At 34.1% G+C, this 25,446-nt stretch overlaps 1 protein-coding gene and 1 long non-coding RNA gene across 2 annotated transcripts in view; both read right to left on the minus strand.

The window, feature by feature from the left end:
* Positions 1–3,949: 3,949 nt before the first annotated feature.
* spaca4l (sperm acrosome associated 4 like) overlaps positions 3,950–25,446 on the minus strand; it is a 31,110-nt gene continuing 9,613 nt past the window's right edge. The window contains exons 2-3 of the mRNA XM_007239721.4: positions 10,422–10,532; positions 3,950–7,807 (exon numbers count right to left, since the gene is read on the minus strand). Coding sequence (XP_007239783.2) covers positions 7,596–7,807; positions 10,422–10,532 — 323 coding nt within the window. The 3' untranslated portion in view covers positions 3,950–7,595. The remainder of the gene's footprint in view (positions 7,808–10,421; positions 10,533–25,446) is intronic.
* Positions 21,423–22,223, minus strand: LOC125799195 (uncharacterized). Its single transcript, XR_007438023.1, has 2 exons — positions 22,044–22,223; positions 21,423–21,541 (listed from the first exon to the last, which is right to left on the minus strand). It is a non-coding gene; the product is annotated as an uncharacterized LOC125799195 (long non-coding RNA).

Here is a 25,446-nt window from a genome sequence, read left to right on the forward strand (position 1 = left end):
TTATTAATTCACTTATCAGTTTAAAGAACCAAGGGTTCTGTATTTTAGCGATCGATAGCCGAGCAGTCAACTGTGCACCGTGCAGCTTAATTTAGAGCATGTCACTGTGTCTTTGCTATCATAACGATGGGAAAAGTACACCTTGCACAGCTCAAAACACATGAACTAAAAGGCGTTTACTAATTCTACTAATTGATCATGGGTGTGATTTGTGCGTAAGATAAAATAAACCATTTAGTGTGACACTTGCCTTTCCCTTTGGCAGATTGCTATTTTACTGGCGCAGATACCTGGAGGTGGTACCTGTCCACAAAGGCACCACCTCAAATATCTTGTTTGAAAAGAATGAGATGTGTATCACTTTACTTTGCTAGGCTATCAATTTAAATCTTAATAAGATACATTTAAGTTGTGGTTGTAAGGTAAGAAAATGTAAAAAGATTAAGGGGTAACGAATACTTTTGCAAACCGCTGTATACCTCTTATTAAAATGTTTTTTTTTAGGCTAGACATAAAGATTTAATAATTTTAGGTATTGATTAATAATAGGCCAGAATCTTGTGATCTAAGTAGTACATGTAAAGATTTAGGAAGTTGTCTAGTAAATTTAAATTATTCGATTACTGAAGTGAAAAGCCATTTTTAGGATCATAGAAAGAAAGTACTGTTTGTCAAGGGATTTTTTTTGGCAAATCCTAGTTAAACACTACAATACAATACGGAGTTTTACAAATGTACAATAATCATTTAAACTTTACTGTGGTAAACAGAAGCTTTATGTTAACCATGTCCAGAAGAATGGAATGGAACATCACCAAATGTTTTGGACAAAAGATTAAAAAAGATGATGTAGACTTTTATAAACTAGTCCCGGGTTTTTATCTGTGTCAATGATATTTTGATAGCAACATTTATGTGGAACAATACATCGAGACCTTTAAACCTTTTTTTTTTAGGGACGTCCATGTATTTTTCAACGAGACAATGCAAAATCACATGCTGCAAAAAAACAGCGCCCTTCCAGTTAAACAAAGAGTGTTGCGATTCCACGTATGTCTAGGGGTTGTGGGCTCAACAATGTGGCATTAATGTGGAATTTTTAACATAAATCTGGCACAATCAGGTAAAATGCGTGAGGAAAAAGGTTTTAAAGAAATTTAGGTACAAAAAAACTATTAAAAATAGAGTCATACATCCTACAATTGCTGTTTTATTAAATACAACACCAGGAGAATCAAACAGAACAAAACATAAAACACTAAATTCCTACTCTGAGTTATAAAAAAAAGAACTAGCTAGAAAATACACTAATCTTCCCTGGTCAATAACCAAAATACATGGCATGGTGTTGCTGGCTTCTAGCCTAGGCATGGTGGAAAATATACAGGTGCACCACCCTATAAACGCTATGAAGTGTACCCATTTCAGAAGCTTAAGCAGCTAATCCTTCTGAAACAGTGTAAAAACAAGTTCTTACAGCATTTAGAGACGCGTCTCAATGAGAAAACAATAAAAGCTGCAGTAATAACACTTAAATACACCCATCTCTACAGGCAGACATGACGTGAAAAATCTAGGATGACACCAAGAGCAGTTTTTCTGATGAAAAAAGAGATTAACTTAATAAAGGTCAAAAGCTCTGTTAAAAAGAGGACAATTTAAATAGTATTTTCAGTCTGATGACACAAGGTGTTGTACTATTGGATGTAAGAGTCCTACAAGTCATAGTGTCTGGTTCTTTAGAGAAAAAGAGCAGTAATGGTAGTTGTTCTACCTGACTTATTGTTAGATCAGAGGCCTCTTCTTTCTAAAGGCTCATTTGGCACCTCCTCTGAAGCTTTGGGAGTCTGGAAGAAGATTAATTCCTCATTTTTTTTGGCACAACTAAGTTATTACGTTTGGACCACTTAAAAATGATGAGTTTCTTTGATTTTACCAAATTTAAAACCTCTGGAATATAATCAAGAGGAAGATGGATCCAAAAGCAGTGTGTAAGACTGGTGGAGGAGAACATGATGCCAAGATGCATGAAAACTGTGATTAAAAACCAGGGTTATTCCACCAAATATTGATTTCTGAACTCTTAAAACTTTATGAATATGAACTTGTTTTTTCTTTGCATTATTTGAGGTCTGAAAGCTCTGCATCTTTTTATTTTATTTCAGACATTTCTCATTTTCTGCAAATAAATGCTCTAAATGACAATATTTTTATTTGGAACTTGAGAGAAATGTTGTCTGTAGTTTATGAAATAAAACAACAATGTTCATTTTACTCAAACATAAACCTATAAATAGCTAAATCAGAGAAACTGATTCAGAAAAGGGTTCGTGGTTCTATGCTGGAATGTCACATACTCCAGAGCAGCACAAGGAGGTTATTCTCTAAATGCTAAAAAACAATCTCGCCCCGTGACTCCACTCTTTAGGAAAGTAAAAGAGCTGGAGGCCAATCAGATCTCAGGTCAGAGATAAAACAGCTGCCTGGAGGCTTATCTGGGTTAGGTGCTACTGGTTTGTATTTTTCATGCTATGAGAACTATTTTAATTTGATTCACAACAGAAACAATTTCACTTTTGACATTTAAAAACCTTTCAAAGTTTTGTAGAGGCTTTTGGAGGAAGTAAAAAAAATAAATAAATAAATACTCCAAAGCTAAACACTCATCATCAGTGTGTATTCATATCTGGTGGTACTTTAGGTAAACATATATTAAATATATTATATTAAATGTAGATGGCCATGATGTAATATGCTGTGAAACCAAGATACCATGTTATTGAGTTGTTTAATCAAATTTATATTTAAATTTTAATTATATTAAATTTTATTTATTTATCTATCTATCTATCTATCTATCTATCTATCTATCTATCTATCTATCTATCTATCTATATATCTATCTATATATATATTGTTTTAAATGTAATTTTGTAAGAAAATACAGGAATCACAAGCTTAGTGTGAAATCTGTAAGACTTAATATTGTTAATAATCATTTTTCCTTGTATAATTGTGAAATTGCTTTATAAATATTCAGATATTCACAATATCTTACAATAACCCAAATCACTGATTGGTAATGGTACAATGATGGGGAGTGCTGCACCAAGGGCTGCCAGCAGGGGTGCTGGTAGACATTGGGGAAGAAATGGTAGAAAAAACTCTCTTGGGTCTCAAACACTCCAACTCCCAGAATCCCCGGCAGTGATTAGCATTAACCAGCTGCACCCGTGCAGCACCCTATATAAACCCCAGTCAAATCACACTTCTCTGTTGCACCTTTGTAGAGGGGTGAATACGTACATGCCTTTAAAACATTTTCCTCATGATAACAGATCAAAATCAAAAACCTATAGATTGCTAAAATGAGGCCCAAAGAGTTTTGGACGATGAAACAAAACAAATGAAAAAAAAAAAAAACCTGGTTTTAGAGCACAGTAATTGATTGTGGTGACAGACAGTTCTGGTGGAAACAGGAGAGTTGAGGTGCACATTGAAGTCTGCCGTGATTTGATCAGCCGTGGTTTTATGTTTTTTTGGATACAATCCGGGTTAGCACCCGAACATCCCTTTCAGACAGCTTCCTCTTACAGCGTCCACAGTTAATCCTGTTGGATGTGGTTGGTCCTTCTTGGTGGTATACTGACATTACCCTGGATACCGTGGCTCTTGATGCATCACAAAGACTTGCTGTCTTGGTCACAGATGCTCCAGCAAGACGTGCACCAACAATTTGTCCTCTTTTGAACTCTGGTATGTCACCCATAATGTTGTGTGCATTGTAATATTTAGAGCAGAACTGTGCTCTTACCCTAATAATTGAACCTTCACACTCTGCTCTTACTGGTGCAATAATGTGCAATTAATGAAGATTGATCACCAGGCTGCTCCAATTTAGCCAACCCCTGTACACAAAGACATGAGTGAAGCCACGAATACCATAAGATTGTGTCAATTTCTTTAATAGTGGCAGTTTTATTCTGGCAAAAATCAAAACAGTCCCAACAGATTAGAGTACAGCGACCATTTTTAACAACTCAATTCAAATAACAAGAAATTTTAGACCAGAAATTATAAAACATTTTTGCAGATCACTATCATATAGTAAGTTAAGAACTCTTTATGTATATAAAAGTGTTCCTACACTGCTAAAATTACAAGACCTTACAATGACCTTTTGGAAGTTCCTCAGTTTGAAACTGTGGAGGAAATGTTTAAAAGGTGATTCTTCACAATAAAAGTTCCTCAAAAATCTTGCAATATTGGAAGTGTAAGTATCTGGCTTAGCTTACGTTTAGCTTAGGATAAGAAAGTCATTAAAGCTGCATCACTCCCACATACATTAACATCACTGTTCACAAAAATATACTCTCTTTATCCATCTACCATGATACTGAAAGAACTTGCAACACCATGTAGCACCTGATCAGTTGAGCTACGTACTGGAATTACGTAACTTACATCATCTCAAGCACCCTGTTCCTTTTTTTCTCATGATCTTACAGAGTTTTCATTGAAATTCTAGACGACATTTATCATATTATTTATATATATAAATTTTACCTAAATGCTGAAAGAACCCCCTATATTAAAAAAAACATATAATAATAATAAAATAAAGGGGAAAAAAACACAAGCAATATTACAGGTGTACTTTGGCTTAAAGGCTTTTAAAACATTTCACTTACAAAAAAACAAAACAAAAAAAAACACCATTGGATTAAAAAAAAAATACATACAGGATTTCACTGAAATGATGTTGGAGTTTTAAATCAGATCTGAGCCACTTTCATACTTTCTTCTACATGTATACATTCTTCAACACGTATCCAAATACAAAACTAATTCTTTTTTTTTTTTCAATTTAAACCACAATTTTATTTTAAATTTAGAATTAATTCTAAAATGTAAAATTAACTCTTATCATTGTAAAAGAACATTTTCAAGTTGTCAATTTTCTAGATTTAATATATAATGAATTCCAAACATAGTTCATTAGAAAATTTGAATTTCTTTAGTTTTAGATCCAATAATTTGCCAGTTTTCCTGTTTTATAGATGGTGGCTGATTTGATCACTTCAAACAATGCAAACGAAGGTTGAATTGATTTGGTTTTGCCTGAAGCTCAATAGGATATCTCTATATTTATGGTAAATTTTATCTGTTATCGTTGAGTTTAGGCTAAAAATTGTTCTAATCATTCACACAATCTTTAAGAAGAGCTACAGCATTTTACTGAATTCAATGCAAGCAAAGAAAAGTGATAAAACATAATTCACCCTTTTATTCATCCATAATAAACAAATAAATCCAGGTATGGACTAGTCAATTGGCATCTTTGGCATTATTTGGCAATGTGTGGCACTTCACCTTTGTGCCTGTGTGATACATTATAAAGAAATACAATTAATTTGAATAAATCTGTGACAGTGTGTGCATGTTTGATGAATTTTAAATCTACAGTACTGTGCAAACGTAGCCAATAAAATGGTTTAAAACTCTGAAGTGAGTGTTTTAACGTGTTAAACTGTGGATAAAATGAGAATTCACAGGTACATGTGTTAAATATTGGCCTCATATATAGATATTATTCATTAGCCCCATCTAGGTCAGTGATGGGATCAGAAATCGGGGAACCTGGGCCCTGTTTGGGTTGTACTAGAGACAATATTAACAAGCAGACCACAAAAAGAGCCAATCAGCTTGCTAGTTGAGCCAAGAGTGAAGGAGGAGGGTCAGCATGCACGAATGAGAAGCTCTAGCTGATGTGGAGATCTGCGCAAGAGCAGCAGCCAGAACGAGCTAAAGAATTATATATTTTGCCAATCGCGATAAAATAATTATGGGTTTTTGTTTTTTTAAGTTGATTTTATAAGTGATTTAAAATTTGTTTTTTGAAATGTAAATTCAGCATTTTGGTCAGTTCCCATTTGAATAAAAAAACTCTACCTGATGTGGAGATCTGCGCAAATGCAGTAGCCAGAATAAGGTGAAAAACCTCTGTCTACAAACAAAGTCCCGCCTTTCAACACAAAAAGAACCAATCAGCTTGCTGGTTGAGCCAAGAGTGAAGGAGGAAGGTCAGCATGCTTGAATCTAAAGCTCTGATGTGGAGATCTGCGCAAGAGCAGCAGCCAATACGAGTTAAAAAAATATGTATTTTGCCAGTCACTATAAAAAATTATAGGTTTTTGTTTATCCGATTTTATGAGTGATTTTAAAAATGTTTTATGAAAATAAAAATTCTGTATTTTAGTCAATCCCCTTTCATAGGGATGTGAGCTTATGCTCAGTATGCTGATGTGGAGATCTGCGTAAGAGCAGCAGCCAGAACGAGCTGAAAAATGTGTATTTTGCCAATCACTATAAAATAATTATGAGATTTTTATCATCAGATTTTATGAGTGATTTAAAAAATGTTTTATGAAAATAGAAATTCTTTTTTTGGTCAATCCCCATTCATAGAGATGTGAGCCTATGCTTAGTATTCTCGAATAAAAAGATCTACCTGATGTTGAGATATGCGCAAGTGCAGTAGCCAAACAAAGTCCCGCCTTTCAACACAAAAAGAACCAATCAGCTTTCTGGTTGAGCCAAAAGAGTGAAGGACGAGGTTTAGCACGCTCGAATGAGAAGCTCCAGCTGATGTGGAGATCTGCGCAAGAGCAGCAGCCAAAACAAGCTGAAAAATTATGTATTTTGCCAATCGCTATAAAATATTTATGGCTTTTTTTCTTCGGCTTTTATGAGTGATTCAAAAAGTGTTGTTAAAATGGAAATCTGACCTCCAGTTTCTAGTATTTTGGTCTGTCCACATTCATAGAGTCCTATTTGGAAAGCCCAACTAGGTCCCAGGAAGAACACATTTACAAACCCACTGAAAACCCATACCTACCTCAAAAACACACCAGGAAACCCTGTAGCCCATGCTCTTATTTTGACGTTAGAAAAAACTGGACATTTAGAAGAAACTAGATTTGGGTTCTGATCTTCTTTCTCAGTGAACATTCTCAGGTACTGTATGCATGGATTTGCTCAGTTCCACCAGCAGCTTACTTATGATTTGTTTTAATGACGGACTGGGGACTGGATAGAAATTGGGAATATCAATTGGCCATGATTGAGATAAGTTGGAGGCTAAAACACTCACACTCTCAGAACAGTGGTTATATACAGTATGTTGTTTATTTTATTATCTATTAGTTAGTATTAAACCTACTGACACCAACCAGATGTGATGGAACCAGATTTGGTGGAAGTTAAACATGGTACCATTTGCATTGTACATTTACTGTTCTTATGGATGGCCAATCTGGGTCTCAGTAGAAACCTATACACAGTACAACAAACCCACCCAGAGCTAAAACCCAACTGAACCCAACCTAGCTCACATAATAATCACAGTTTATTGGTTATTATAGTATTAAATTTTATGGTATCCAAGTATGTCCAAATATAAAAATTAAAAAATTGTTTCTTACATGTCTTAGGACTTTTGTAAAGGAGACTTTTGCACAGTACTGTACTTGTTTATATATGTCTATATGTATATATGTATATGTATGTGTGTATGTAGTATAAGCTGGTGCCCCTCACACCATGGCCTTGGCGATGAGGACTGAGGTAAGGGAGGTCAGGGCCAGTGTGAGGGTTTTGATGGACAGGCCGGAGGCGGAGTTACACAGGTCAGTGTTGCAGCATGTCTTGGTCACATTGTAGGAAACTGTGAGGAGGGTCTCCGGGGCTGTCTTGTTGCATAGGCCCACAGGCAGGCATCCCTTACTCTTCACCTTAACAACATCAACTGAGGAAGAACATACAGAATTATTTAAACAGAATTAATGATGATGGTAAATTAGAGATAAAGTGCATTGCAAAAGTGTTCTTCTTCATATTTTGTCACATGGCAACCACAAACTATAAATATATTTAATTGCAATGTAATGTGAAAGACCAACACAAAGTGGTCTACAGTTGTGAAGTGGAAAGAAACGTATGCATGATTCAAAACATTTTTTACAAAAAAAAAAAAAAAAAAAAAAAATGTGATTTTAGGGTCTGTCTCCACCAGCTTTGCACTTCTAGTGACTGAAATTTCTGCCCATTCTTCGGTATAACTTTAAAACAAGAATACCATTATAAAGGGTTTATAAATGGTTTATAATTAGTTTATTAATGGTTACTAATTAGGTTGTAAATGCCTTAAAATTTATTATTAATTATCATTAATAATCAGTTATAACACCTACGTAGTAAGGGCAACATTATAGATGGCTGTGGGTTCACTATTAGGCTAACAACAGGTCATTGTTGCCCTTTCTACGTATGTGTTATTTCTGATTATTAATGATTTCTAAGGCATTTACAATCTAATTAGTAACCATTAATAAACTAATTGTCAACCATTTATAAACCCTTTATAAAGGTAGTCTTATTTTAAAGTGGTACCCATTCTTCTTTGCAAAACAGCTCAAGCTCAGTCAGATTAGATGGGGAGCGTTTGTGAACAGGACACATGAAGAAGAATATGTCTTTAAAACCATTCCACTTTAGCTCTGGCTGTATGTTTAGGGTCATTGTCTTGCTGGAAGGTCTCAGGTCTTTTGCAGACTTCAACAGGTTTTCTTCCAGGATTGCCCTGTTTTTAACCCCATCCATCTTCCCATCAACTCTGACCAACTTCCCAACCCTGTCCCTGCTGAAGAGAAGCAGCCCCAGAGCATGATGCTGCCACCACCATGTTTCACAGTGGGGACGGTGTGGGTCACTGCATTTCGTCCAGTGTCACCATGGGCCTCTCGGCTGCATCTATGATCAGTGCTCTTCTTGTTTGGCCTGTAAGTTCAGGTGGACGGCCTTGTCTTGGTAGTTTGTGTATAAATAGGTGTAGAATACTTGGTAAATCTTTTAAAAATATTTAAATTAAACACACAGGTTGACTCTGTTTTTTTTTTTTTGTCATTAGCAGTCATCAGGCAACTTCTGAATACAGTTGTTTGCAGTCAGAGAAAAAAATGATTGAATACTTTTGCACACTGCACTTTTCAGTTTTTTTTTTTGTAAAAAATGTTTTGAATCATGCATATATTTTTTTCCACTTCACAATTGCACAGCACTTTGTGTTGGTCTTTCACAATAAATTCCAATGAAATTAAGAAATATTTATGTTTGTGGTTGCAATGTGACAAAATACGGAAAAGTTCAAGGGGTATGAATACTTTCGCAAGCCACTGTACATTGTAATGTCATGAATACTGAGGTCATCCAGACTATGAAGGAACACATAAGGAATCAGGTCGTAACTTAAAAGTGTGAAACTATAATATAAACTTATCCTGTGCTGATGAGTGCCAGTTTTATCATGATCATCATCATCATGTTTTTGATGGTCTTTTTCTGGATTGACCAAACCTTTATTTTTTCTCAAAATATATATTTTTAGTAGTTCTTGCTTCTCATATTTATTCAAATATTCACTATTCACTGTATACCTGTAACTCTAGCTCTACTCTACTTTACTTTAACTGATGCTCTCAAACTTAAATTAAGAGACAAAAAATTCAAATAATCAACTTTTGACGAGTTCAGCACAGCTGTTAACTGAAAGCCTGAATTCCAGGTGCCTCAGTGTCTATGTTACATTCTGTCTCTTTCCCTTTATTTAGGCTGTTTTATTCAGATCTTCCGGATTCATTAGATAATCAAACTCTAATAATAGTTCCATATTTTATGTTCTCCATAAATCCGGACAAAACTAGTTCCATTTTTCTTCCTTCCTCTGAGTTACTGACTGCCCACCTGTCTGACTCGATACTGATGGATGTTAGACCCTCAGTTTCTCCTGTCCCCTGTCTGTTAACTATAATAACTATAATATAAACTTATCCTGTACTGATGAGTGCCAGTTTCATCATCATCATAACATTTTTGATGGTCTTTTTTTTTGCTAATGCACTTGAGGATACTTTCAAGGTTCTTAAAAAAATGTTTTTTTAGTAGTTCTTTTTTCTACCTCTTCACTACTTTACTTTAAATGATGCTCTCAAACACATTAAGAGACAAGAAATTCAAGTAATTAACTCTTGATGAGTTCAGCACAGCTGTTAACTGAAAGCCTGAATTCCAGGTGACTCTACCTCTCTAGCCAAGATGTGCAAAAATGTCTAATCTAAGCAAGAGTTGCTACTTTGAAGAATATAAAAATATATAAAATATAAAATATATATCCTGGTTTGCTTCCTTAGTAATTCTATATGTTGTTTTTCATAGTTTGGATGACTTAAATATTAATCTACAATGCAGAACATTTTAAAACAATGGATTTAAGGTGTGTCCAAACTTTTGACTGCTATTTTATATAGTATTTTGCCTTAAACACACTGAGATTTATCGTTTTTGCGCTGAACTTTGGGTCTTACCTGCTTTTCCGACTCCACTGAAGCACTGTTGATCACCGTTACACGTCTCTTTAGAGGTCACGCACAGATCCCAAAAACCCAGAGTGCACTTATAGCACTGCAGAGTGTGGGCTGAAAGAGAGAGAGAGAGAGAGAAAGAGAGAGAGAAACATGAGTTCATCAAAAAAATAACGAAATAAGGGTTAAATAACTTTAAACAAGAGTACACACACCCTTTAAAAGACACATTAGAGTAAAGCTACACTTTACAGTAAAGCTACATCAAATAACAGTACTCACAACAGTACTGTACAACCTTAAATGGTTAAGTACTATCTTAACTAAACTGATACTAATTGATACTAGTTAAAAAATAAAAATATTTAAAATTACTTTTAAGGATTAATAATGTTAAAGTGGAAGTCTGTATTATTTCGTATTTATTTATATTCTAAACTGCTGTTACTCTTAACTTTCCAAACCACACATACTACACATTCATACTGGATTAGAATAACTCCGCAGCTATTACTTTTTATCCATGTTAGTTACACACTGCAGATTCATACTGGATTATTACTATTTAACGTTAAGGTTACTTTAAGGTTATTACAACTGCACACACTATAGATTCATACTAAATTACAATTTCCCCAAAACTATTACTCTTAAGTCATGCAAGGTACACACTGCAGATTCATACTGGATTGGAATCACTCCACAACAATTACTCTAAGGTTTTGCATAGCACACACACACACACACACACTGCAAATTCATACTGCATTAGAATTACTCCACTGCTGATCCTCTTTGGTTGTTCATAGTGGATTATAACCATTGCAATACTATCACTTTTAGATTGTGTAAACCACATACAACTTCAAATTCATACTGGATTACAATAAATTCACTGCTCTCACTTTTAGATTGTGTAAACCACATACAACTTCAAATTCATACTGGATTACAATAAATTCACTGCTCTTACTTTCAGATTGTGTAAACCTACACACACTGCAGATTCATACTGGATTAGAATTGCTCCACTGTTATCGGGTCTATGTTGTGAATAATACACACACAGCAAATTCATACTGCATTAGAATTACTCCACTGCTGAGACTCTTTGGTTGTTCATACTGGATTATAATCATTGCAATACTATTACTTTTAGATAGTGTAAACCACATACTACTTCAAATTCATACTGGATGACAATAATTTTATTGCTCTCACTTTTAGATTGTTTAAACCTACACACACTGCAGATTCCTACTGGATTAGAATTGCTCCACTGTTATCAGGTTTAGGTTGGGAATAATACACACAATGCAAATTCATACTGGATACAAAACAAAAACAGAACCGACTCTACATCCATTATAAAACCACAGCTACTGATACCATCACTAACAAACAACAGAGCACATTACTGCTGTATTAACTACACATACTGCAGATTCATACTGGATACAAAACAAAAACACACAGAACTGACTCTACACCCATTATAAAACCACAGCTACTGATACCATCACTAACAAACAACAGAGCACATTACTCTGTACTAACTACACATATTGCAGATTCATACTGGATACAAAACAAAAAACACACAGAACTAACTCTACATCCATTATAAAACCACAGCTACTGATACCATCACTAACAAACAACAGAGCACATTACTGCTGTATTAACTACACATACTGCAGATTCATACTGGATATATATAAAAAAACAAAACAGAACTGATTCTACACCCATTATAAAACCACAGCTACTGATACCATCACTAACAAACAACAGAGCACATTACTGCTGTACTACACATACTGCAGATTCATACTGGATACAAAACAAAAACACACAGAACTGACTCTACACCCATTATAAAACCACAGCTACTGATACCATCACTAACAAACAACAGAGCACATTACTGCTGTACTAACTACACATACTGCAGATTCATACTGGATACAAAATTTGTAAAAACTACACATACTGTAAATTCATACTGCATTAAAAAAATCATTCCATGCTTATTAATGACAAACAGTGTTAAATACATACACTACACTTGTAAAAACTTTACATAATAAGATTCATACTGGATTAAAAAAAATGTAAAAACCTTCACATACTGCAGATTAATACTGAATTAAAAAAACTACTTCACATGACAAGATTCATACTGGATTGAAACCCTTCCATGCCTCTTACTGGCAAACTGTATAAAATACATACACTACAAATAAAAAGAAACTTCCCATACCCCAAATATATACACATACTGCAGATTCATACTGGATAAAAAATGTGCAAAAACTACACATACTGCAGATTCATACTGGATTAAAACCCTTTCATGCTTATTAATGTCAAACTGTAAAAAAAATACAGACACTACTGGATTATACACAAAGCTTATAAAGACACTCAAAGCAGATTCATACTGGATTAAAAAGCTTTTAAAAATTTAACATACTGCAGATTCATGCTGGATTCAAAAAGAAAATATGTATTGAAAGACTTTAATAGCAAACTGTATGAAATACATACTCCACAAATTTCACTCCTGCAGATTCACACTGGATCAAGATTAGCATATAATTGAATTATACAAATCAGTTTTGATTAGCTTGATTAAAGTTAAAATTAAAATTAATAGCAAGCAATGACTCATATATACCTTTTACTAAGTCTTTAATAAGTCTCTCTCTCACACACACACACACACTCTCTTTATCTACAGTATCTCTCACACACAAGCTGGTTTCGACCACACCCTTGATCTGCATTTAAATGCTCCAGTTTTACAAAAGGAAAACACACACACACTCTACAACTTCTTTATGGAACCATAGGCAGTTTTTTTACTGGAGTATTTTTTACCTTACAATTACGTGATTAGTATCTAGTACCTGTGAGATATTTTAGTGTAATTAAGTCAAACTCTCCTGGTACTTACCGTCTTGTTAACCAAAATAATTACTCAGTACTTCAGAGTTTGTACCTCACAATTACCTAAACACTTAGGGGACTGTAAAAGAAATGGTTACCCACTTTCTGGAGGGATGCATTTATTAATGCTTTATTAAAATAAAATAAAAAGATTTATATATTACTCAATATGTAACTAAATATCTGAAAAGTGAGAAAAATGAACTAAGCTGTAGATAATTCCGAAGTCAATGCAAAGTCAAAGTCAAAGTGGTTTTTATTGTCATTTCAGCTATATACAGAGTACACAGTGAAACATAGTATAGTAGCATAGTAATAATTAAATAATAAAATAATATGTGAACAGTATCCAGAATGAAACTGGATACTTTAATAAATAAAATAAATTAAAAAACAAACAGCTCCAAAACTTAAACTGATTAAATGGATCAGTTTTGACCTTTTGCCTTTAATAACATTTAATTAAATATTCAATATTTAAATAAATGAATGCATGTTTTGCACCATTTTTCAGTGGGTGTAGAATAGCTTCCAGCATTTCCTCACAGGTGGCTTTTAAAAAGCAGGATTTACTTCATTTTAAAAGGCGTGATCTTAACCTTAGATTAGCATACACCCACACACACACACACACACACACAAACACACACACACACACACACACACATACACACACACCTGTTCTGTCTTGTATATGATTTGGCTGACATACAACATATAGCACTGTTTCAACAACATAAAAAAAATCTGAGAAAGTATGTTAAATATTAAATAAATATTAAATATATGTCTAACTCTCACTGATCACTGACTTTATTAATTATGTTTATATGGGTTTAGTATTCTAATGTTATATAGAGTTAATTACAGGTAGACACTCTCACTGATCACTGACTTTATTAATGTTTATTTGAGTTAAATATTCTAATGTTATTTAATATTAATTAAAGGTAGACACTAACTCTCACTGATTACTGACTTTATTAATGTTTATTTGGGTTTAGTATTCTAATGTTATATGGAGTTAATTACAGGTAGACACTAACTCTCACTGATTACTGACTTTATTAATGTTTATTTGGGTTTAGTATTCTAATGTTATATAGAGTTAATTACAGGTAGATACTCTCACTGATCACTGACTTTATTAATGTTTATTTGGGTTTAGTATTCTAATGTTATATAGAGTTAATTACAGGTAGATACTCTCACTGATCACTGACTTTATTAATGTTTATTTGGGTTTAGTATTCTAATGTTATATAGAGTTAATTACAGGTAGACACTCTCACTGATCACTGACTTTATTAATGTTTATTTGGGTTTAGTATTCTAATGTTATATAGAGTTAATTACAGGTAGACACTAACTCTCACTGATCACTGACTTTATTAAAGTTTATTTGGGTTTAGTATTCTAATGTTATATAGAGTTAATTAGAGGTAGATACTAACTCTCACTGATCACTGACTTTATTAATGTTTATTTGGTTTTTAGAGTTTTTAGAGCTTATAAATCAGCAGTTGCATTGGTTTATTATTTTTGGTAGTTCAGTAGAAACGATGAACAGTGGAGAAATCTTCTCAGTCAGGTAGATCCAGTTTTGCTTTTTCTCAGAACAGAACTGTCGTAAAGATCTGAGAACCTCAGGCTTCATACTTAGGGTAAGTGTCCTGCTGCAGGGCACAACGGCGGAGACGAGCTCTTGAGCAAGAACTGGTTCTACGCCAGAATTTCCAATTGGGTCACTGCTTTCTTAAACCCCTTAACATGCCAGAATTTTTCTAAAATTTCTGCATGATATTAAGCAGCTATATCTTAAGGCTTTCTCTTAAAGCATAACATATAAAGATGATCCACCATTTGCATTATGCTGGTTGAAAACCTCAGACAGTATTTGAATTAAATTACATTTTACTTTATTTCTATAGCACTTTTTACAACAAAGTTATCACAAAGCAGCTTTACAAAGAAAAAAAAAAAGGTCCACGCCTCTTATGAGCAGCACCACAGAGATGCCAATATTACTGTGGTCACATAAAGAGGAAGAAACCTTAGGAGGAACTCATTCTCCTCAGGACAAAAACAACAGTACTATGATGAGAGAGAGTTAAAGTGGAGCTATAGCTAATGTAAACAAAAAAAAAACATTCTATTAATCAGTACACAGCAGGAGGGTTAGCTGGCAGACTTCTTCTGAGGCAGGGATCTATACTTCTAGAAAAGGGAGATGAAAGAACTTTCAATTAGTGGGTTTTGTGAACTGAACTTTAGTCAATCCTTTCTTTTAGTAAACTTTACTTAATTTATTTTTGCTGAATCAAACCTTTACTTAATTTCTGCAAACAATATTATCTAATACCAATAACTTCATTTATACAATATTATTATATATATTTTTAGTTAAAACACACATTTAAATATTTACATAATCTCAAAGATTTATTTTGTAAACAGACCAAGTCTCACTGTCTCAACACATGGACGGCATGTAATACATTATGTTTAGTATACTAGTATAAAGAATGTATTACATGCCATATATGTGTTTTAAATGACAATAACCATGATTTTAGGAGCTATAGTTATTCTTACAGGCCTAGATTACTGAAATAAAGATGTTCTTTCTACTACAGCAGTAAAAATATAACAGTAGCCCAAAGATCATGATTCACACTGTGGTGTTTTCCCAGCTTCGTCTCCACAGTACAGTAAACACCACCCTCTCTATTATTTCTCCAGGCCTGACTCCAGACCAGCTCAGGACGAACACTGGAGCAGCTGAGTCACTGCTAATAGTGACGCCACACCGCGGTTCTGAAGCTCAGTTCAGTTCCTGTATGTTATACTGGGATTAAAGGAACTCCCTGAACACACCTGAGCAGCACAGCCCTGCTTACAGTGTGTTGTAAGACCCTGGCTGGGTGGGGTGGGGTGGGGTGGTGGGGGGGGGAGTACTGAACTAACAATGTGTGTGTGTGTGTTTGTGGTGAAACACTGCATTGTTCAGATACGCCGCGATGACGTAAACCCCTCGTTAAACACGACATGACCTCAGATACAGCGGCCAGCACTCTCGTCATCACATGACCAGGAATTTACAGAAGAATACACATTAATAATGCTTATTTCTGCTTTCTGTGCATAAAAGAAGACAATCCTTAAGAAAATCTCTCTTTTTTTTTACATATAAACTCTACTTTGTAAGAATTCATATATATTAAGCTAGACCTCAGATTTGAAAGTTTACTTGAGAAAATACTTTAAATATAAAGTTTGAAGTGTAAAAAAAGGATCGAAGTATTTAGTAAACTACTTTATTGCGCAGATATTAATTAAAAACTTTATTGTAATTTTTTTTTGCTTTACATTTTAGCCTGTCCACTTATCCTTTAATTGTAAATTATTTTTTTTTATTCTCCTTAGTTAAATTTCAATTGTTTGCTTGTTTCTCAATGCTTTTAACACTTTATTTTTATTGTTCTTTATTTTAGTTGCTTATTTGAGTTCCTATATAGCTTTAAAGTCAAGTCAGATCAAGTCCGGAACCAACACAGTGCAACAAGGAACAACAAACAGTATAGAAAAACATAAAGTGCAACCGTAGTGTGAAGCTACTTTAACACAGAATGCCCCCATCACCTGCAGACTCTCCTGAGAGGGGGTGCTTTTTCTGGCGGAGGTGCTTAATTCAGCACCATATCAGTGCTTAAATCTGCACCCCCGCCATGAAAAGCAGCCTGTACGCACTGTTTTACTGATAAACGATAATTGCTTTGGCTAACTTTAATTCGAAAATTAGAGGGGAGGGCTTTTTATGGCGGGAGTGCAGATTTTGGTGCGCTTTCAAAATTAACATTTATTTTAAAACAATTTCTGCTTTTTCTGAGGTATCATTTTTGTGGGGGGGGACACAAATCCATCTATTTCTGATACACGCCCCACCAATAACCATCACTACAGCTGCATCATATCTCCTGTATCAGAGTATTAAGGCAATTAGCTGCTGCCCCTACTGGCACGGAAGAAAATACATTACTTTTAAAATACTGTCATTTGACAATGTGTCAAGTAATGACCGATTATGGACACTGGATAATTTTCCATGGTGCGCTGGTTGAAAAACACTGGTGTAAACAATCATAAAACACATTGGAAGAGAAGAGGTGTGCCCAAACTTTTGACTGGTACTGTGTTTTTACTCCCCTATGCTGTGAATTCTGCTGTAAATGACACTATAAGGAACAATGTGTTCCTCTGTAATGAGTCAAGTTCTGTAATCTAATCATTCTTCACATACTGTATGTGATGCAGGTAGTGATTATACCCTGACGTATGATCAGCAGCAGATTAATAACAGCGGGATTGTGTAATCCAGCCGCAGTAACAACACTGATTTACTGCTGCAATCCAGAGCCGACCGCAGCGCTGCAACACCTCCACCACCTGCGCCCCGGAGGAATACCCTCAAACCACCAATCCACACCACACCCTCACTGAGACGTGCTGCAACACATCAGCCCTGGATTCCTCCACACAGATAATCATCACACCCCTGACTTCAGGCTCATTTTAAACATTACAACAACATTTAGCAATGTTTTAAACAGGATACAGGACAGGTTAGTCCGTTACGTTACAGAATAAAATGTTCCAGGAACGTTAAAGCTTCATTTTTGATATGATGCTACACATGAAACTCCCCTGTCTGCATTAGCTAGTAAAAGAAACACCTCAGAAATACGAGTTGATCAGGAAACAAGAAACACCTGGGCACAGGTAATGAGGGGGCGGGGCTACAAATGACAAATGTTTTAATTGTGTACGTGCAAAAATAATACAATTTAGCAGAGAATACACCAGAGTATCTCACCCACAAAGTTTTTGTAAGGAATTTCGGAGTGACATCACTATGGCCCCGCCCACAAAGCAAACAGCAAAAGTTTTTATAATAAATTTATTATCCACAAATATTTATTTTTTATTGTGCATGTGCAAAAATAGTACAATTTAGCAGAGAATACACTAGAATAGTATCCCACACAGGAACCTTTTCTTAGGGATTTCAGAGTGACATCACTGTGGCCACACCCACAAAGCAAAGAGCAAAAGTTTTTATAATAAATTTATTATCCACAAATTTATTTCTTTTTTAATTATGTATTTGTAGAAATAATATAATTTAGCAGAGAATACACTAGAATAATATCCCACCTAATAACATTTTTTAGGGATTGTGACATCACTGTGGCCACTCCCACAAAGAACACAGCAAAAGTCATTTTTTTAATTAAATTAATTATTTATGAATTCAGTTTTAAAAAAAAATTGTGTAGAAATTAAGCAGAGAATACACCAGAGTATCTCACCCAAAAAGTTTTTTTTTAAGAATTTCGGAGACATCACTGTGGCCACGCCCACAAAGCAAGTTTTTTTTATAATAATTTTTTTCCACAAATGTATTTATTTCTTAATTGTGTATTTATAGAAAAAATACAATTTAGCTGAGAATACACTAGAATAGTATCCCACCTAGGATTTTTTTTGGGGGGGGGGATTTCAGATTGACATCACTGCGGCCACGCCCACAAAGAAAACAGCAAAGTTTTTTTTTTTTATTAAATTAATTATTTGTTGACTTCATTTATTTTTTTACTTTTTGTGTGTAGAAAAAATACACTGAGCAGAAAATACACCAGACTATTATACCCAGGAGGCCACGCCCACAAAGCAGACAGCAATGTTTTTTTTAATTTATGAATTATTTATGAATTCATTTATTTTTAATTGTGTGTGTGCAAAAAATAATCCTACCTAGAAAGTCTTTTAGGGATTTCGGAGTGACATCACTGTGGCCACACCCACAAAGAACACAGCAAAAGTTATTATGTGTTATTTAATTATTTTCTATGAATGTATTATTTGTTTTTATTTTATATGTGTAGACATCAAACAACTTTACTTTTATTCGATTGGAAAATATTTCATGAAATGTTGGAAATGTTTTATTTTTTCTGCAATAAATTATAAAATGTATTTTAGAACACAAAATAATGATTGCTATATCTGTGTCGACTGCTTGCAGCAGCTGTGATTGGTTTGGTTGGGTAGTATTAGGGGAGATGAAAGCGAGCATTGTGATTGGCTCAGATCATCAGTAGTCAGCCTCATATCTGAAATGAATCAGTTGTCCCATTTTCCCAATTAGCCCTTAGTCAGGTGTAAAAGCTCACCTGTAGGATGCTCCGCCCCTCAGATCCTGACCTGTATTTCAGATTTAGAGCTCTGCTGCCCTCTGCTGGGCAGGAGGTGTAGGTTCAGGCTGATCTGCAGGGCGTGGGCTCGGATGCTCAGATGCTCGGATTCCTTAAACCCACACAGAGAATATTTGAGAAGCTTCTGAGATCAGCTCTGAGTCCCAAACCAAACCTCAGTCTGAACTGCAGGATTCAGAGCTTTACTGTCCTCAAACACACCCAGAGCTTTAGCTCCTCTGTTAGATAATAAAGTGAGTCAGATCTGCGGTGGAGAAACATCAGGAGACACTGATTCAGACTGTCTGGAGACTCATCATCACCACTTATCTATTTCAGGATCATTTCACAAGCCAGGAGTTTATGTTTAAAACGGGAAACTCATTTATTATATAGATGTATTAAACACAGAGTGATCTATTTTAAGATTTTATCTCTTTTATTGTTAATGATTGTGGCTTACAGCCAATTAAAAAAAACCCTCCAAATATCAGTGTCTCAGAAAATTTGAATATTATATAACTAAGACCAATTGGTACTTTTTGCAGTGTGGGCAGTGTGCCAAGTCCTGCTGGAAAATGTGAAGTTTAATTAAACAAAAAACAGATAATTTCTGAAAAATAACTTTTTTAATTTGATTTAATTTTTTAATTTAATTTTAATTATTTTAACACAGATAATTTCTAATTGCATTTCAATAGAAAATAGATTTAAAAATTAGAATATAGAATTAATTTAGGTTTTAGGTTCATCTTCTGAGAAAATGATCAATTCCGCTTTTAAATTCACATTTTTGAATAATATAAAATTGCTTTGAATTAAACAAAAAACGGTAATTCAGTTAAGATATTCAGATAGGTTCGATGGCTGGAAAAGGTTTAACAAATTGCATATATTTTTTTAAATAATAATTTCAATAGAAAATAAATCATTTTAATTTTAATAAAATGATTGATTCAGCTTATACATTGATTTGTTTTGGAAAATATAAAATTGCTTTAGATTTTAAGTTTAAATTGAACAAAAACAGATAATTTTTCAAAATAGTAAGTTAAATGTATCAAATGATCAGATTCAATGTATCAATGATTTAGATTTTCAGTTTAAATGGAAGAAAAACAGATCATTACTTTATATTTTAAGTGTAGGTTAATATAGATAGATAAAAGATATATAAGCTGCGGTCCAATCTGAAGGGAGCTGCCTAGGTAGTCATTGCCTTCAAAGGCAGCTCCCTCGTTCGGCAGCATTTTCACCCATAAGGGATCTTATAAGGCAGCGCGTTCGGGACACGCTCTGGAGTCAGCATACGTCATCACGTCTAGCGCGCTGTGCCCGTGAGCTGTTTATAAATAACTAAAGTTAATGATCACTTACCTCGGGATAAATCTCAATGCAGCGGCAGCTATTTCTCTTTTACTCATCCAAATATTACAGATATTTAAATATTCATGATTTACTTTAATTATACACTTTTTCTCACTTAATTCTCAGAGTATGGTCAGTTTTATTTATGTATTTAATTTATTTTTGATTAGATGCTTCATAGAAATGCATGAGTAATGAAACCATAATATAATAAATATTTCGTATGAGCCATCAGAGCTAAATTATCAAACTAAGCTACGTTTCACACAATAGTACATTCATACACAGTCAGCTAATTTATCTTTACCTTTTAGTTGCATAAAACACATGATTCATAAACGTTTTATTTATTTATTTACCCATACCCACTAGTTGAGATGTGATACTACAATAAGCATAGTGACAATAAAAACACAGCAAGCAAAAATAATAATGTTAAGAGAGAAAACTTTATTACATTCAAAGAAAAAAATATATATTCATAAAGGGAGCTAACGCTGCCTCCAGCCGGTCTGACCAGCGTTCACCTTCCCCGGCCCACGTTCATCCCTGTGGAAAAAATAAATCTGAATTAGTAACAGCGGTTTATGGAGAACACGCTCATAATTCCACTATTTACACAGTTAATCACTCAGTTACAGGTAAATCTAGTTATTCCCTCTAACAATTAAACTGTTTACGCATTAAATCACTGAATTACAGGTTATTCTACACGTTTACACTATTTACACAGTAAATCACTTAGTTATACGTAACAGTGACTTAAAACAGTTAAAACTTTTTACACTGGACGGCCAGGGTGTCTTTGTTTCCTAGCGGGGGTTTCCTCAGCGCTGCAGCCGCATTTGGTACTCTGTAAGTCGGCTAGATGCGTGTTAGCTTACCCGGTAAATTAGCGCGATAAGCTAACGGTAGCTTCCGCCGGTCAGGTCTTACATTAAATGAAGTACAGGCGAAAACAACAATGGAAAACAACTTAAAACAGTCTAAAATATGCTAGTTTGATAAACCCACGCAGCGGTGAGTGGAAATACAGGAGGGAATTACTTACATTTGTACAGAAACTCCGTGGCAGTGCCGGCTCCGTCCGCCATGTTTTTAAATCTGAGCGCTGGAACTCTGAGCTGGTGAAATGCATCATGGGATTGCCTTCGCCGTGAAGGATACATCTCGCGCTGCCTTCAGAATCGGGGTAAAATAAGGCAGCTGCCCAGGTAGGCAGCACATGCTACCTTCCAAATGGGACAGTCCTTTTCTCGGGAGCGCGCCTATGCTGCCTGAAAATGCTGCCTAGTTGGGCAGCTCCCATATTCTTCACATTTGTATTTATATATACATATATATAAATAAATAATTAATTTAAGTTTCAGGCAATTCATTACTCAGTTTACTAAATTACAAATTTAGTTAGTTACAATTTAACAAAGTAATTACTTTACATATAAACTGATAATTAAAAAGAAACCCATTAATTTGGACACTGAGTTACAGACGCAGGTATAACGGTTGATGTAAACGCTCCTCACTCTCAGAGCTGGGTTAACTCGAGTGCTGGTGTTTAGGGGTTAAGTCTGAGAACTTCTGTCTGGTATTAATTTCACTTCCACTTCCTCTTTTCTCCGTCCCTGTAAATAATGAGTTAATATTTTCTGCTTCTGATGTCGTGATGGTTGTTTTGATATCTGTTTTTAATGATCAGATAATTAGTTCCTGTTTCTGTCTCTCGGTTCCTCTCTGAGTTCTGCTCTTCCTCTTCCTCACAGAGCTTCTTCCTCTCAACCTCAGACGTCATTAACTTTACCCAGTCCATTAATACCTCACTTATTACATATGTGTGATTATTATCTAAACATGATGCGTTCTGATTGGCCGCCCCTGTTATTGTGCCTGAAACATTCTTAATAACCTTTAAAGTTCTGAGTTTCAGTCTCAACATTTAAACTGGTTTTAAGAGCATGTAAAAGCAGTCTTGACCTTCTCTCTGGGCGGAGTGGACTAAAAAAAAACTGAAAACTGAACTGTTTTAAGGGTAATTTTTCCATATTTTTAAACTTTTCATAATTCCATAAATAGATAATTTATTTAAATATAATAAACAATAAAATAAAATAAACAATTACCATAGATTTTAAGCTCATCTTCTGATAAAATAGAGAAAATTTATTAAAATAACCACTTTAATTTGCTTAAAATTGAACAAAAACAAATAATTACTAATATTAAGCTCAATATCTAAAAAAAAAAACAAAAAACAAAAAAACAAAACAGAAACAAAACAGAAGTTCAACTGCTGAAAAAAAATCTTTAGATTTTAAGTTTAAAAAATTAGATCATTTCTTTAAATATTTATTTCAATAGAAAATAGACAATTACTTCAGATTTAAAGTTCATCTTCTGAGAGAATGGAGAAAAATAATTAAGATTAGAAAATAATAACTAATAAACTAATAAATAACTATATAAAATATAAAAATATAATTTATAAAAATAAAAAAAATATATATTTTTAAATATAAAATTGTTTTAATTAAATTTAACCAAAACAGATAATCGCTTTAAATATTAAGTTCAATTAAAAAAAAAGTAAAATTATTGCCTAAGGATTTAAGCTTAAATAAAAAAAAACAGATAATTAATTTTAAATATTAAGTTAAATTATTAAATGTTTTACAAATTAGATAATTTATTTAAGTATTTATTTTAATAGGAAATACATAATAACTTTAGATTTTAAGTACATCTTCTGAGAAAATAGAGATTATTAATTTAGATTTTAAATGTAATGTAATGTTGTATGTTTAAATTCCCTTTTTTTTTTTAAAGATTTTAAGTTTAAATTTAATAAAAATTAAATTCAACATGTACAGCCCCAGCTGAGATATTTGCATTAGTAGAACATTTTCTGAATGTTAAAGTTAATTAAGATGTGATAAAATAATTCAGAACAAAAGGATAAGTGGACAGGCTAAAGTGTAAAGCAAAGAAATAAAGGACAAAAAAATTTAAAAGTAGCTAAAATAACACCAAGATTATATAGAAAGTAAGTGATGGAAATAAAATAAAAAGGTAGAACAGAAGATAGAATTAATAAAAGGACGAAATAAATCAAACAAAAAGGTTAAAAGCCAAAGATAAAACAGGGAATACAATAAATTAATAAATAAAATAAACAAAAAATCTAAAAGGTAAAACAGAAAATTAGATTAGATAAATAAAATGACATAATGAATTAAATAAATGCAAATAAAAAAGAAAAACTAAACTAAAACAGGGGCAAACTGTCTGAATGTGGATTTTTAGAGTTTCCTGTAGTGAATTCCAGCTAAAAGCAGATTTCTTTCCAGTTCAGTAAAAACTCTAGGAACCTGAAAGGTGATCCTTTATATAATAATGTATAGGTACGCATGGACAACTAGAGCCAGAAGCTGCCGGTCACAATCATTACCACCTACACTACTGCTCTACTGTCTACTGTTGGTGGTAATATTAACCTTCTATGATGTTGGCCAGTGTTCAAAACGACACCTCACAAGATAACACCTCATAACGTATACATACGTATATACTGTATAGGTGTGGACATTCTCAAGTGATTGTCTGAGGTAACAATTGTTGCCACAAGTATACTTGTTGAAGCTGTTATTATAGGATTATTAATCATAATAACTTTCTTCAGGGAACAGTCCGTTATTTTATTTTATTTTTTTATATTCTAGTAGCTCAGGATTATCTTAAATCAACATCTCAGTCTGACGAAAGTTCGGACCGGGTTCTCGTCTTATCACAGGGCTTTCAGGAGCTCAGGAAAGATCAACACACTCAGCAAACCCTTAGTGTCTCCTTCAAAAGATCACGAGACTCTCGCTCTCCGTTATTAACTCCTACATACAGTATGAACTTCTCACTGTGTTATCGTGTGCCCTTGCCTGTGTCGCCCAAATGAAGCTATGTAAATATTTGCGTTGGGCTGCTTTGGTTAAAACAGCACGTACTTTATGTACGGGCCGCTGGCGCTGGCTGATAGCTGTGTGTGCGTGTTTACAGTGCAGCGCTAGTCCTTTACTGTAAAGGGCGAACAATTAAAAACCAAACAAAGACACAAACCTTTCCTCCACTGCCTGTGAATACTGTGAATAAAGAGTTACGGGTCATAATCAGAATACTTCATTAAATTCATTAAAAAGAATTTCTGTTGACAACAGGTCATATTTTTAAGACTTTTATTTTCCACCCTGTCTCAGCAATGACGATTACTGGGTGGACAATTTAGGCGATAATTAACCTGGGTGAGTTACAGAGTTGTTGAGTTATAGAGTTGTTTAGGTGGAGAGATGTTGAGTTGGAGAGTTATAGAGTTTTAGAGTTGTTGAGTTGTAGAGTTTTTAAGTTGTCAAGTTATAGGGTTGTAGAGTTGTACAGATGTTGAGTTATAAAGTTGTTGACTTGTAGTGTTG

This window comes from Astyanax mexicanus, chromosome 2, assembly GCF_023375975.1.
Source record: "Astyanax mexicanus isolate ESR-SI-001 chromosome 2, AstMex3_surface, whole genome shotgun sequence".
NCBI classification, from domain to species: Eukaryota; Metazoa; Chordata; class Actinopteri; order Characiformes; family Acestrorhamphidae; genus Astyanax; species Astyanax mexicanus.